The 15,529-nt window shown below is 36.0% G+C and overlaps 1 protein-coding gene across 3 annotated transcripts in view; it reads right to left on the minus strand.

The window, feature by feature from the left end:
* Window positions 1–15,529, minus strand: part of DYRK1A (dual specificity tyrosine phosphorylation regulated kinase 1A) — a 155,933-nt gene that overhangs the window by 108,780 nt on the left and 31,624 nt on the right. For 2 of the 3 annotated variants that reach the window (XM_034655616.1, XM_034655618.1), the window contains exon 2: window positions 11,609–11,694. In XM_034655616.1, the coding sequence (XP_034511507.1) occupies window positions 11,609–11,618 (10 nt within the window). In that variant the 5' untranslated portion in view covers window positions 11,619–11,694. Of the gene's footprint in view, window positions 1–11,608; window positions 11,979–15,529 lie in introns of those variants that run through there. The other variant, XM_034655617.1, reaches the window with a different exon arrangement.

Genomic DNA, 15,529 nt, shown 5'->3' on the forward strand with positions numbered 1-15,529 from the left:
AAAAAAAAATCTTTTGAAACAATGGCCAAATCTACCCATTTTCTAAAAGCACAAAAACCAACTCCATCAGATTATTCCTAGAACCAAAACACGTATTTTATTTCACTTGAACCTATAATTCAAATCACTGTCAATAATACACATTTTTCATAATTCACACTTGCTTAAGAACACATATTCCTTTTTAAAGCAGCAGTTACTCCCACAGACTTTCCAAAAAAGCTAATACAGATAAGCTTGTCATATTTTATCAAAACCAAAGAGTAAATTATTTATGAAGCCCCTGGGAATCCTTTTATTTTTTTTAAGATTTTATTTATTTATTTGACAGAGAGAGACAGCCTGCGAAAGAGGGAACACAAGCAGGGGGAGTGGGAGAGGAAGAAGCAGGCTCCCAGCAGAGAAGCCCGATGTGGGGCTCGATCCCAGAATGCCAGGATCACGCCCTGAGCCGAAGGCAGACACTTAACAACTGTGGCACCCAGGCGTCCCCCTGGGAATCCTTTTAAAAGAGGAAATATAATACAGAAAATAAAAGGTCACCACCAAGAGATTATTAATGGCTTTATTCTCATTTCTTCAACAAACATTTGAGAATCTATTATGTCCCAGGTGTTACACTCATAAATAATATGTAGTTTCTCCATGCAGAAACTTTAAAATCCTGTATAAAATGATACTGTAAAAACAATTTTAAATTTAATTAAAAATTAAAAACACAAACTGGAAAATGTATTACTAGCAGTAAGTAAGCAGGAATATACTGGTTAAGAGTCTGGAATCAGGGGCGCCTGGGTGGCTCAGTCATTAAACATCTGCCTTCGGCTCAGGTCATGATCCCAGGGTCCTTGGATCAAGCCCCACATCGGACTCCCTGCTCCACGGGAAGCCTGCTTCTCCCTCTCCCACTCCCCCTGCTGCTGTTCCCTCTCTCACTGTGTCTCTCTCTGTCCAATAAATAAATAAAATCTTAAAAAAAAAAAAGAAAAAGGAAAAAAAAGTCTGGAATCATGCTCCTGGTTTGCATCCTACCTCCATCCATACTAACTTTGTGACCTGGGCAGGCGACCTCATCTCTGGCTGGGTTAATCGTCATGCCTATCTCAAAGTTACCATGAAGAGTTAATGAGTTAAAAAATGTAAATTGCAGGGGCGCCTGGGTGGCACAGAGGTTAAGTGTCTGCCTTTGGCTCAGGGCGTGATCCTGGTGTTATGGGATCGAGCCCCACATCAGGCTCCTCTGCTATGAGCCTGCTTCTTCCTCTCCCATTCCCCCTGCTTGTGTTCCCTCTCTCGCTGGCTATCTCTATCTCTGTCAAACAAATAAATAAATAAAATCTTTTTAAAAAAATGTAAATTGCAGGTCCCTCGGTGGCTCAGTCGGTTAGGTGTCTGCCTTGGGCTCAGGTCACCATCCCAGAGTCCTGGGTTGAGCCATGCATCAGGCTCCCTGCTCAACAGGGAGTCTGCTTCTCCCTATCNGCTATGAGCCTGCTTCTTCCTCTCCCATTCCCCCTGCTTGTGTTCAGTCTCTCACTCGCTCACTCCCTCTCCAATAAATAAATAAATTCTTTTTTAAAAATTGCTTAGAACAGTTCCTGGCATTATAGTAAGGATTCAATAAGGAACTCTTACAAATTTAAAAACAAAACAAAACAAACAAACAAAAAAAAACCTAAGAGAAATACCAGCAGAGAACAGTAAAAGCAAATGCACAGAACATATGAATAATATGGAACATATTCAGTCTCACTAATATTCAAAGAAATACAAATTAAATATTAAGTTGTATCTATCAAACTGGCAAACATTTTTTAAATACCCAGGATTTTAGAGTATGGGAAAATTCTGATGTATAGCTGGGAGAAGCATAAATTGTACTTTAAAAAGATATTTGAGGGGTGCCTGGGTGGCTCAGTCAATTAGGCAACTGCCTTCAGTTCAAGTCATGATCCAGGGGTCCTGGGATCAAGCCCCATGTCAGGCTCTCTGCACAGCGGGGAGTCTGCTTCCACCNTGATCAAGCCCCATGTCAGGCTCTCTGCTCAGCAGGGAGTCTGCTTCCACCTCTGCCCCTCCCCCTGCTCATGCTTGCATTCACTCTCTCTGAAATAAATAAATAAAATCTTTAAAAAAAAATAAAAAGATATTTGAAAATATGTATCAAAAATCTGTAAAAATGTACATATCCTTAAATTCAACAACTGCAACTTTGAGGAATTGACCTAAGGCAATAAATCAAAGAGGAACACAAAGACTACACAATAATGTTCACTTAAACATTATTTATTAATTAGCAACAACGGGGAGTAGGTTAAATAGTAACTGATTTGTCGAATACTAATTAGCCATGAAAAATACTATAAAAGANTAAAATGCTATAAAAGAATATTAATGATGAAAAATGTTTAAATTTTGAAAACTATATAAAGTAAGTAAAATATGACCCCAATTTTGTTTCTTAAATATGGTCTGTAGGAGCCATAGGCACATAAAGTAACAGACAATATATATATATACCAAAAATTACAATGATTGTTACCTGAATGTGAAAGGATTACTGGTGATTTTCACTTTCCTCTTTATAGGAGTTCTATCTGAACTTGATTTATTTCTAAGTAAAAATAGGTAAACTGGATTGTGGTGGTGATAACTGCACAACTATGTGAGTTCCATAAAAACTCAAAATTTACTCATAAAATGCATAAATTTTATGGTGCATAAATTATATTTCATAGAATAGTTGTGTATGCATGCACNTATAAAATGCATAAATTTTCAGGTGCGTAAATTATATTTCATAGAATAGTTGTGTATGCATGCACGCACACATGCACACACAACTTATAAAAAAGAGGAGGGCTTGGAAAAGTCCCTACTCTCAAAGAAAGAAAAACATTATGAACATGTCTCATATTAATGGGAAAAAAAGAGAGCTTAAGTATTTCAGTTATCTTTGAACAACAGATCTGCATGACTACAATAAGATATCTTTCTACTATATTCAGATAAAAGTGGATGTTATATAATCATTTCATAACTATGAAAAAGCAAAATGTTTATTTTGAGCTAACTTGGTTCCCAGAAAAAAAAAAAAAACTTTACCCATCACATTTTTTCCCTACTAACCTGCTCCTGGAAATGCTCTCTGCCTAATTCTGAGTCCAAATGGGAGGCCACAAAGTTGCATAATCCTAATGCCTAATAAATAAAACAGCCCTTCAACACAAATTTTAAATTACGTAAATGGGATTAAATTTGAATTGACTGTAACTCTGATAATACAAGCATAATATAAAATTTGAGACATTAACACGTAATTTGAGAAGACATGTCAATTTCTCAAATACAGGAGAAATTTAAGAAAATGCAAGCCCCTGGGGTGCCTGGGTGGCTCAGGTGGTTAAGCATCTGCCTTTGGCTCAGGTCATGATCCCAGAGTCCTGGGATGGAGCCCCTCATCACCTGCTTCTCCCTCTCCCTCTGCTGCTCCCCTTGCTGTGCTCTCTCACTCTCTGTCAAATAAATAAATAAATCTTAAAAAGAAAAGAAAGGAAAAGAGAGGAAAAGAAAGGAAAAGAAAATGCAAGCCCCAAATATGCATAGATAGTATGGTAATAATTGGATGGGGAGGTAATACTAATAATAAAAAGTGCGATGTACACAACCCGCACTCCATGTATTATGAGGTATTATTACCATCGTTATGCTTCTTATTCTCCATAGGAAGAAACTGAGATTTGGAGCTTGTACTTTGTTCTGATGGTTAGGTCGGTATTAATGTATTTCTATCATACGCCCAAATCCCTTCTATTTTCCTTTCTTTTCATTATGTCTTGAAGTGAAGAAGTATGCCCTACTGATTCCCCTACTTAAAAACATCACAGAAATTTAATTAGTAACTTTTCCCCCCTACCTTCCTCTTCTCCAAGAATCTGATTTGAATTAATATGCTTTCACTCCCCATTAATAACTATGAAGCAAACAGCAACTTTCTTCTGCTTTTATTTTCCTGGTTATTGGTATTGCACCCTCACTGCAGAGAGTACAGGCATTATACATTACACCTGCACATATCATCCCTCGGTGTAAACTCCACCAGCATCTGTGTGACACTCCCTTATATCCATGTCCCTGCAGTCTTCCTGGTTGCCAAAGTTTACTCTCTAGTAGATTCCTCAAGAAGTGTTCAAAGAAACAAAAGTTCCCCAACTTCATACCTGTGTTCCTAACAGTTCGTCTGTTTTTATACTTTAGTCAATTTAGCTGGATATAAAACTCCAGGCTCTCTCATTTTCCTTGAGAATACTAGGTGTTACTCCATTGCTTCTGGTATAAAGTGTTGCTATCAAAATCAGATAATCTAATATTCCTTCCCCCTAATAATGACTTGGGTCTTTGCCTAGATAACCCAAGATTCTTCTTTTCTTTCAAGTCCAGTAATTTTTAAAGAATACATCTGCCGGGGCACCTGGGTGGCTCAGTCGTTAAGCGTCTGCCTTTGGCTCAGGGCGTGATCCCAGCGTTCTGGGATCGAGCCCCACATTGGGCTCCTCCACTGGGAGCCTGTTTCTTCCTCTCCCACTCCCCCTGCTTGTGTTCCCTCTCTCGCTGGCTGTCTCTCTCTCTAATAAATAAATAAAATCTTATAAAAAAATGAATATGTCTGCCTATTGGTCATTTCTGGATCTATTTACACAAGTATACAACGTGCCCTTTCCAAAAGTGGTGGCAGATCTTTTTTTCATTTCAGGAAATTTACTTCAATTATAATTATTACTACTTATTTTCATTACTTTGGTTCTTCCTCAGGATCTCTTATTACTCCATAGTTGAAACTTTACTGTCTTTAATAACTGTCATATTTTTCTAGATGGTCCTTTAGTTTTTCTTCAATTCCTTTTAAATTTTTTTCTCCTATTTCTCTTCAGTTTCTCTAAAATTCTCTATTGTGCTTTTTCACTCTTGTGTTCCTTCTGGATTTTATTAGTTTCATTTTACTAGTGACTTGTTTTTTAATTTCTCTTTCCTCAGTTATCACATTTCTAAGACTTCCCTATTCAGATTTATGTTGCTCTTTCATATTTGTATCACTTTCTAAATTTGCTTGGGTTTGTTATGAAACATTAGGTTACAGTTTTCACTAGTTTCATGGACATTTCTTTCTACACTTTCATTATCTACATGAATATTATTCTGCTCTTTATTCCTTTCTTCTTACAAAAACTTTGTGGGAGGGGCACCTGGTTGGCTCGGTTGGTTAAGCATGTGCCTTTGGCTCAGGTCATGATCTCAGGGTTCTGAGATGGAGCCCCATGTCAGGCTCCCTGCTTAGCAGGAAGTGTGCTTCTCCCTCTCCCTCTGCAGCTCCCCTTGCTTGTGCTCTCTCATGCACTCACTCTCTCTCTCAAAAAAAAAAAAAAACAAAAACAAAAACAAAAAAACCCTCTGTGGGAAATCTATCATCCTTGTCTCTTGCTCATTTTCCTAAAAAATTAAAAACTTTTAGAAAACTGGAGGAGCTAGCTTTTCTGTCTTTAGTAACAGGCCTTTTCTATTTTTATGAAGAGTACTGAAAAACAGCCAAATAAATGAGATCTCCTGTGAGCTCACCTTCTCCCACTTCATCTGACCTTTTTCCCTTTGCCTCCACTGCCTCCATCCCACTTAATGTGGATTCTTTTCCCAGCAGTGTCTCCTTAAGTGTGGGGCTTTGGCCAAGGGAGCTTTAGCTGGCTTTGAAAGTTCATAGGGACCAGATGGCTCTGACCCCAAAGAACTCCTGTGCACCCTTTGTACCCTGGGAACTGAGATACATCTTAGTCTCTGCTGCTGTTCTCAAACTTGGTTGACACACTTTCCAGGGAGTTTTTGTTGGCTATCTTGAGGTTCTCTTGTTCTCAGACCTTTCAGATAGCCTGCTGCTTCCTTCTGCATCCTTCTGTACAAATGGTGACATCATGCAAGTCTTGTAGTTATTGGAGATTTGTTCCCACCCGCTTATATTAGGGTTTGTGGGGATACCGTTTGCCTAATCTTGTAAGGTAGCTGAACATGAGTTTTTGGTTTTGCTGTTCTAGCTACTCTGTTTTTAGAGAAAACTGTAGAGATTCAAAAAACTATGTCCTGCTTTCATCTTCTCAGAGCTCAAACATTCTTTTGGAGGTAACTTTAGTAAGTATCCCTAAAATCTAAAATTAACAAATATGAATTTATTTGCTTTCACTTTAGAATAAAGGCACTAAGGACTAAGAAATACAACTTTGCAATGTGGCTAACCTTGGGTTTCCCATCATTTCCATATATATCATATGTTCTCTTATGTGATATGTACAGGATGTAATCATTAATTCCTTCTACTTAGAAATTAGAAGCTGAAATAATAAAAATATGAAATATAAAAGGAAAATGAAGGAGAAAATAATGTGGAAGTCTTAAAACCATTTTAAGAAATTTATTAGAGCAGGCATTCACAGTAAGATATTTTTANAACTAGAAGCTGAAATAATAAAAATATGAAATCTAAAAGGAAAATGAAGGAGAAAATAATGTGGAAGTCTTCAAACCATTTTAAGAAATTTGTTAGAGCAGACATTCACAGTAAGATATTTTTAGGGATCAGGATGGCAAAAATTATTCCTTCTGCAAGGATTCACTGAGCCACCTTTACATCCCAGGAAACCTGCTACACAGACACAGGGCACACAAGAAAGATAAGCCACAGCCCTCTGATCTTGAGGAACTGTCGGATCAGGTGGGACAAAAAAATGGTAAGCAAATGTGTGCAAATGCTATACAGGCATTAACTAAAAATGATTTGCTAGAAAGAAATAATCCTGGAGGGACAATATCTACCAAACTATGAGGTTTGATGCTTCCTTTATGCATTTCTTTTTTCTTTAAGTTTTATTTATTTAAGTAATCTCTCCACCTGACATGGGGCTTGAACTCACCACACCGATATCAAGAGTCCCATGTTCTTCCAAGTGTGCCAGCCAGGCGCCACTTACTTTATTATACTTTTTGGAAGCACTTGGAACTCCTTCCTCTGCTGAGTATACACTATTACTTTTGTACTTCCTAAAATAGGACATTCTTCTTTTTGCCAGCTGAATTAGAGAGTTATTTTTAACTATAATACTCAATGCTCACAAAGATATATTAAAAGACACACATTCATGTAATGCTAGTAAGTGTAAACTGGTACATATTAACAAAAAGCTTTCTGAAAAGTTGTACCAAGGGCCTTAAAATCTTCCAAATTCTGTAACCCAATACTTACACTCCTAGGAATCAATTATAAGAAAGTAATTTAACATACAACCAAACATTAAGGCACAGATGTTAGTGCTTTTAAGAAATGGAAAGGAAAAATTTTAAAAATAACAACGTCTAATAAGAGATATCAAACTTAACTAGGAAACGATCCTATAATGACACAGTCTCAAATCGGCACACTTTAAAATGAATTTCTAAAACACCCTCAAAAGACAGTTATAGTTCTGAATGCTCTAGTCTGGTTGAAGTCTAAAATGACAGCACATCACTACAGTTAGTCAAGTTTTTGATGACACAGGGAAATACTTATGATACAATGCTAAGCCAAAAAAGGGAAGATATAAATAATATAAAATACATTCTAACCCAAGCATACCATCCTGAATGTAAAAAATGCCACAGAAAACCAAAAACTGAAAGGGAATATGCCAAAGTGAAGTACATAGAACTGTGGGTATATTTCCTTCTACTCATCTATAGTCTTATAAATTTCCAAATTTTTTTCAGTGATTGTGTATTACTTAATAAACAGGGAGAAAAAGTAAAAACCTGAGAGCAAAAATAAATCCACTCGGTTTATCATTCACCAAAAACAAGAAATCTATTGAATTAGTAGGAATGGAAGCTGATAGCCCAGGGTTAAAACATGAGTAGGAGCTACAGAAGGGAAAACACGTAAAGACCAGATGCACAGGACTGTGTGAAGAACAATTCCAAAAGGAGGCAACTGGCAATATGTGCCAAATATTTACATGTATAAACCCAACGCACCTTGCATCTAAGTGAGATTTCAAAGCTCTTTTTTTAAATTTACAGATCTGGCTTCTAATTGTTCTGTTATAATATGTCATATTCCTATGAGAGCTGAAGTATGCAAACCTTGCCCTACAAAACTCACATTTTAAAATAAATGAGAGAATCGAAACATTAAAATTCCACCATATTAGTTTTAAGCACTTAAATTGATACGTGTAACAAATATGACAACGACCCTATGAACAAACTGGTACAATGTAAAATAAATTTCCAAAGCATTCCTCCTAAAAGAGTTGTAGTTCTGTATGTTCTAGAACTATTTCAAGTTTTAAAGTGACTAGCCTATCACTGTAGTTCAAAGACCATTTTAATTGTTAAAGCAGCCCATGTCATCAAAATGAAGAATGGCATCAACTGCTATATCCAACAGCTTTTCAGAAATTATGTTCCATTGGATGCTAATGAGCATAAATAACCAATAAGAGGGTGGGGAATTCCTTCTATCAAATAAATTGAAAAAAATGCAAGAGCTTTTATGTTAATGTACACGGTAATCTCTGAGGCATTGCATCTTGCAAATGCAATGTCAGAAGGAAATGATTTGACCTCTTTTAAATAAATGAAATCTGGTTACCTCTTAATTCAAAAGGGTAAAGAATGCTCCTAGGTTCCCAGGATAACGGTAGTCTTAGGTAGAATGTCACCCATCTCTAACGGGAATGAACGGGACTGAAGGGGTGTGTACAGAAGAGACATCTAGGAGTTAGCCGCATGAGTCTGGAGCTCAGGAGAAAGGAGTGGGGACACAAATGTAGATTCTGATAACATCGGCATGTGGATGTCAGGTGAGGCCAGTATTGTGAATGCTATTTACCAAAGAGTATTTTCTGTTTTTACTCCAGAAGCCTTAAATTCAATACNCAAATTCAATACGTAAGTCTTAAAAACTTATCATAAATATCCACTGCATCGTTTCTTACATATCTGCCCCGTCCTCCAACTGAACTATGCTCCTGGATTCCTAAGCACAGGGATCACTGTGAGCAGAGCACCTATTACAGACTATTACAGTACCTGGTACAAAGCAAATGTTAACCAAATAAATGTTCGGTCACAAATAACTTTTCATTCAAAAATTTAAAAATAATCCAATTTTACCTTATTTATATTCTTATTTTTAAATATGCAAAAAGACCCTCAAATTAAACAAGTACAAGAATGCCTCTATACAGAAGTATTAGAGATGCATCCAAGTTGGACTTTGGCTTGGTGTTCAGTAAAAATCTATTACTAAAGCTTTTGCTTTTGAAAGTCCAATCATCAGTCAACACCTACATCAACATCCTTTCTGGCATCCCTGTACCCATGCTTAATCAATGAAATAGTATGAGAGAGGAGTATCATCACATCTAACCAACATACAATACCACGAAAGCCTTGGGAAAACAGAATATTCACTTTCAAGTATGCAAAAGCATTCTAGAAATAACTGTCACTGAAAAACTCCTTATGAGCTTTTATGTGTTAAAGTTCTATCAGATGAAGTATAATACATGTGTGCACAGTAATACAAGAGCAAACTGCCGCATTAATTAATGATGATTAGGACAGCTGCTAATTTTATGTTCAAAAACAATTCTTAACTTGCAAATTGTTAAAAGGGAAATACTAAGAGCTAATACATATATTAGAACAAGCNCATATATTAGAGCAAGCTAGATCTTCCTTCTCGAGTTTTTTTCTTTTATAAGCCAATAAATGTTGACAGTTTTTAATGAATACAAGGCCAAATAAGAGAGACTGGATTGTATCATAAATCTAATCTTTGTAGGATTTTTTTTTGTCTTCTAGCATTCATAAAATTAACTAGGTAACTTTTATAAATGGTATTCACTCTTCAGATATTTCATTTCACCCATAAGCCTTTCAAGAAAAAGAGCTATTTGGGAACACTTCATATCATGTCAAGATTAAAGGAGAAATAAAATAGCAACTTTGCCACCTCAAAATTTCTCCAAAATCATTAATATTCACGGATAAATCTAGATACCCCAAAAATATTTTGTTCCTCTACTGACCTCAGTTGAAAGTGAGTATCTACTTGGTATAGCCAACGTGCAGTATAGTACCCGACGAGCAATCTGAGAGCTGACATTGCCTAGAAACTATTCCTGCACCAAAAGGTCAAACTTATAAAATCTGACAACAAAATTTTCATAAAATTCTCAAATACTTCTCCGTAAATATTCCTATTTCTCTAAGATGGTGATATTCAGTCTCAGCATCATGTTGACCTTCTCAGCCACTGAGCCAGAATGCGTACATGGCGCACCTCTAATTTGTACAGGCAGACACANATCTCTAATTTGTACAGGTAGACACATACACGTGCCCGTCTGAGAGATGGATCACAGAGAGGACTACTCAATCACCTTTTACTTAAAAAAGAATTACCATCAGATTCTTTGAATCCCTCACGAATGTGAAGTATTACTTGACCTCTAATTTATTTTAAAAATATATTCAAACACATTTCTTCATTCAAAATAGTACAGACATTTTTTAAAACCCCACTCTAAAGTCAAAAAGGTAATTTTTTCCTTTAGAAAACAAAGATCACCAAAAACAAAAACTAGTCACAAAAACTTTAAGAGCTACACCAATAATGTAATTAAATATCTATGTGAAGTTTATGTAGTTACTTCTTTTCCAGTTAAAGACCAGATTTTCAAAGTTTATGAATGTAGACTATCCTGACAAAGTCTGTAGGTATAAGCCCCTTGGTTCAACAAAACACCTCACAATCAGCCTCATTTAAAGAACATACAAGTTTAAAAGTTAACACTTTATCCATTAGCTACACTGTATTTTCAAGAGTCTGAACAGAGCCATAGATGTGCTAGCCTCCAATTTCCCATTTTCCATCAATAAGATCACCTCAATTAATAATAAACCAATCCAAAAAATTCTTTCAAAAATGCCTTTATAGTGTTTTCCTGCATAAATACAAATAAAAGGATGAAAGGAAGGGAGGAAGGGAAGATAGAAGAGAAAAAGAGGGAAGGATGGAGGAAAGGATGAAGGAGGGAACCAGAAGAAAAACAAAATCCCAGACCGTATTTTTCCAAGGAATCATACATACGGGTGTAATATCCTTTACTGAATTGTCAGAGTCTTATTTTAGATACAATAACACCTACTCCATATGCCGTAGATTTGCTCTATTTTAATGGGGATCCGAAGGACACATGCATTCAACCATAAAGGTGAATATTAGTGAATATTTTTATTTATTTTTAACAGAAACGCTTCAAGTCTCACCAAAGTATTAGCCAACCAACCACTTTCAAAAAGGTCAAGACTAACAATCACTATGCTGTACATGTATTAATACCACACTGTAAGTAATTATCAAATGGATTCCCAAAGTCATTTATTAAATATCCCAACTAACTTTGTATTTATTGATCTAAATATCATTCCCCCCACTAATGCTGTTTATCAGAAAGCCCCCCCCAGTTCCCGCATTTGCTCAGACAGCCACAGCTTTACTGTATTGCAAAACTTGAGTCACCTGTATGCATCGTCTTCTTTCAAGTCTCATATCATCCTGATGGGGTGGGGGGAGGGAGGGAAGAGTCCAGCAGCAAAACTATAACACTGTGTGAAGAAAAACAGATTATGATAAGAGATAAGGATGCAAGACAATTACCCCTATTGAGGAACATCCAAGGTAACTACAGTCCCCAAAACAAAGATAAAAATACTGCAAATTTCGTTTACTAAAATTTATTTACACTTACTTGAAAATAATTTTCATTAATGAAAATCAATTATATATAAAAAATGCAAAGTACTCAACTGTCAGGGAGAAAAAGTTTCACAATCTGCCTACTACTAATGAAACTTCAGGCATTTCTAGGTATGAAATAAACAGTCAATATTCCACTATTCTATACANTTAACATAACTACAGTCCCCAAAACAGAGATAAAAATATTGCAAATTTCGTTTACTAAAATTTATTTACACTTACTTGAAAATAATTTTCATTAATGAAAATCAATTATATATATAAAATGCAAAGTACTCAACTGTCAGGGAGAAAAAGTTTCACAATCTGCCTACTACTAATGAAACTTCAGGCATTTCTAGGTATGAAATAAACAGTCAATATTCCACTATTCTATACAATTTATCTGGGGAAAAAATTACATTTTGTAATNCATACAATTTATCTGGAAAAAAATTACATTTTGTAATACCCATCAATTCACAAATCAGTATCAACAGGAATTCACTTTTCATCGTGGCTTACTATCAGAGGTCAGCAGAGGTAATGCAAGTTGCCTTACAGGATAATCTACCAATGTTATCTGTAAATTGAGTTCTGAGACACTGCTCACAACTGCTCCCCTAAGCCCACAAGCCCTTTTTTGCTCTCCAAGTGGTTTCTCTTCCTTTACTGTAAGTTTTTCACTGTACTTCCTACTTACTGCTTCCATTGGTATTTTACAAATGACCAGCAAAATTTATATGACTGACGGGAAAGCAAAAGCAATCTCACTGTTGTTATCCACTCAGAGTAGATGATAATAGAAGAGAGGAGGACAAGCACAGGCTACAACCTAACTTATTTGAGTTCAGTTTAAAAATTTACTTTTTAAATTGATACTGTGGAATTCCATAAATATTACTAATGAAACAATGTTGCTTATGTTGGCCAAGTTCCCAAGCCAGCCAAAAGAAACTTACTGATACCAAAAAATATTATTGATCGTGGGCACTGGGGACCGCTGAGAACACAGAAAGGTAACCAATTCTAGATCCTATCTGAACAAAGTCTAAAACAGGTTGTTTTCCTTTGTTAGAACTCTCTTAACTCCTGATGTCTCTAATTCCCTAAATTGCACCCTAGGGAATCCCAATCATCCTGCCTCCTAATCCTTTCTCCTAAGTAGTCCTGTGTTCCTAAATTACCATCCCAAACTCCTATTACCTCAGTGTGGTTCGTTTCAGGTATGTGATAGAGATCAACTGGACTGAAATAATTTACTTTCATATTTGCAATTTTCCACAAGGATGCTACTAGTTAGTCCAAATGAAACCCTAATTGGTAGAATTCTACTCACATTACAAAATAAAGTTTAAAATGACCGAGGTAGCTTGAACAAAAACATTTTTAGGCAAATGGTCATAATCTGAATGTATATTTATTGCCCTCAAACATTTCTGCTCTTCATTCATTTCTCCTTCTATTTTGGAACTCCCAGGTTCTTCAAAAGCTGGACGTTTGTACTCCAAATAGCAGTAAGTGGAAGAGCAGCTCAGGGACAGGGCTATAAATGCATGAAGAATTATCTGTAACTTAGGAACTGCCTAAGTCTAAAATCATTACCTATATTCCAGATTCCATTCCTAAAGAACCACGTTTCCAGTTTAGGTGCTGTGGTAAAACCTTAGACATGGGACCAACTGGTACCCATTTTGGGGGGTATATGGATAGATGGATGGATGCACATTAAATTACTACATCAAAACAGTTTTACTCCAAAAAATAATAGTATTTGAATCCTCAAGAGCAAGGATTTTTTTCTTCAAAGACATAGATTTCTAACCATTTTTCTCTTATAAATGGTCCTTACCCTTCTAGCATGGACCATGGGGACAGGAAATGTGAACTAAATCTCTAGCTCTGAATTATGTATTATCTAATCTTGTAGGTTCTCAACATCCCATTCTTCACCTATAAAATGTTACTTACAATGCTATCTACACTTTGCCAACTTCGATGGTTTCAAAAGGATAGATACTGTTGATACCAAAGGTCTTCATAAGAAAAGAGCAGAATCAGATAAACCATTAGCATTTTTTCATTCCATTAAAAGCAGTTACAAATTAGCAGATTATCCCAGTACTTTACAAAATATCTAAAGGTAAGAATATGGGCGAGCCAGTGGCACAAAGGAGAGCAAGCACATGTGAGGATCAGAAGAAGCATGCATCAAGACTGTCTGAAACTAAAATGGACATCTTTTAGAAAGTCAACCATTAATCACTACTCATATGAAAAGTGGCCTTTAGCAAAGGGTAAAGCATCTATACAAGTTACAAAACTTGCTGCTGACACATGCAGCAACTAAACCATCATCTACGGAGCAACGCTAAGACTCCTTCAGTCTTGACCTTGGGCTGCTTTAAATTCAAATCCAGGGATAGTTCCATATACCCTTTCAGCAGCTCACTTTAAAAAAAAAAGAAAAAGAAAATCTGTTTATATCAGGTCAGCATTTTATGACAGTAAGTAGGTACCAGCGAACACCAATATACTTTGCAAACTATAAATACAATTTTCTTTCTAAAGAAGCCTAAAAATCCAGTCAGATTTTAAATTTTTCTGAGAAAAACCTACAGTGAATTTTTCACCTTTCCCCCCACAAATGGAGTCATTCACAAATTATGGAGCTAAATTAGATGCTAATGAAAAGCATCTACTATCGTTACCACAGGAACCTCCTATAATCCTCAAAATCTTTCACAGTATGCTTTAGTTCACATTGTGCTAAAAGCAATAGAACAGTCTACGAACAATGTAGAAACTGAGTTTAACTGGTTTTTGAAGCTAAACCTACAAACCATTTTTTAGTTGTCTGAAAATCACTGCATAATAGTAGTAATCCACAGCACATCAAGGGAGAGAATTTCAACAGGCTGAGTTTAATCACGTGGAATGCCCAGGTAGGTATCAGACTTAGTCTCCTTGCACCTATCTCTCTCGACAGAGGGACGTGGAAGGTGAAGGAGAGAGAGGGAGAACACTGAGACACCTAATTAAGAGCAGTGACTAACTGAGATTTATAAAATCAATGCTAATCCTCAAAGATCAAGATTGGCGAAACTGACTGAAATGAATGCATTAGCATGATATGGCAAATCCAGATTAACTCAGGAACTGATGAACTAAATGGTCGCTATGACGTTTTCTCTCTCATGTCACAATGTTTTATAATGACATAAAACTAAAAATTATATGTAGTTTCAAAATAACTAAATTAATAGGTTAAATATAACAAGCAGCAGGTGAAAATAATCAGTATGACACAGGCTTCAGAAGTACTGATAGGTACTGTTTTCTTAAGCTGCGTGAAAGCACACAGCTGTTTTTTAATTATCTTTTAATTTTACAGGTTTGTATAGTCTTGTATGTACATTTCAAGATTAAAAAATTTAATCCACATGGGAAAAAAAACAAAATATAATGCACAATAGTATTTAAAAGGACAATTCAGATAGTTTAGAAGATGCCAATTTAAGAATAAGCTACCCACTCCCCCCCAAAAAAAATAAGCTACAAAAATGAAATCAGGGAAAACTAAGCTGATAGATCTACAATTTGATTCCATGCATTAAAACTACGTGATTACCTAAAAATTACACTGTGACGGGCTTTCCTTATAAACTTCTACTCATTTACACTAACATTAAGGAAGCAACG

Source organism: Ailuropoda melanoleuca, chromosome 1, assembly GCF_002007445.2.
Source record: "Ailuropoda melanoleuca isolate Jingjing chromosome 1, ASM200744v2, whole genome shotgun sequence".
Taxonomy (NCBI): Eukaryota; Metazoa; Chordata; class Mammalia; order Carnivora; family Ursidae; genus Ailuropoda; species Ailuropoda melanoleuca.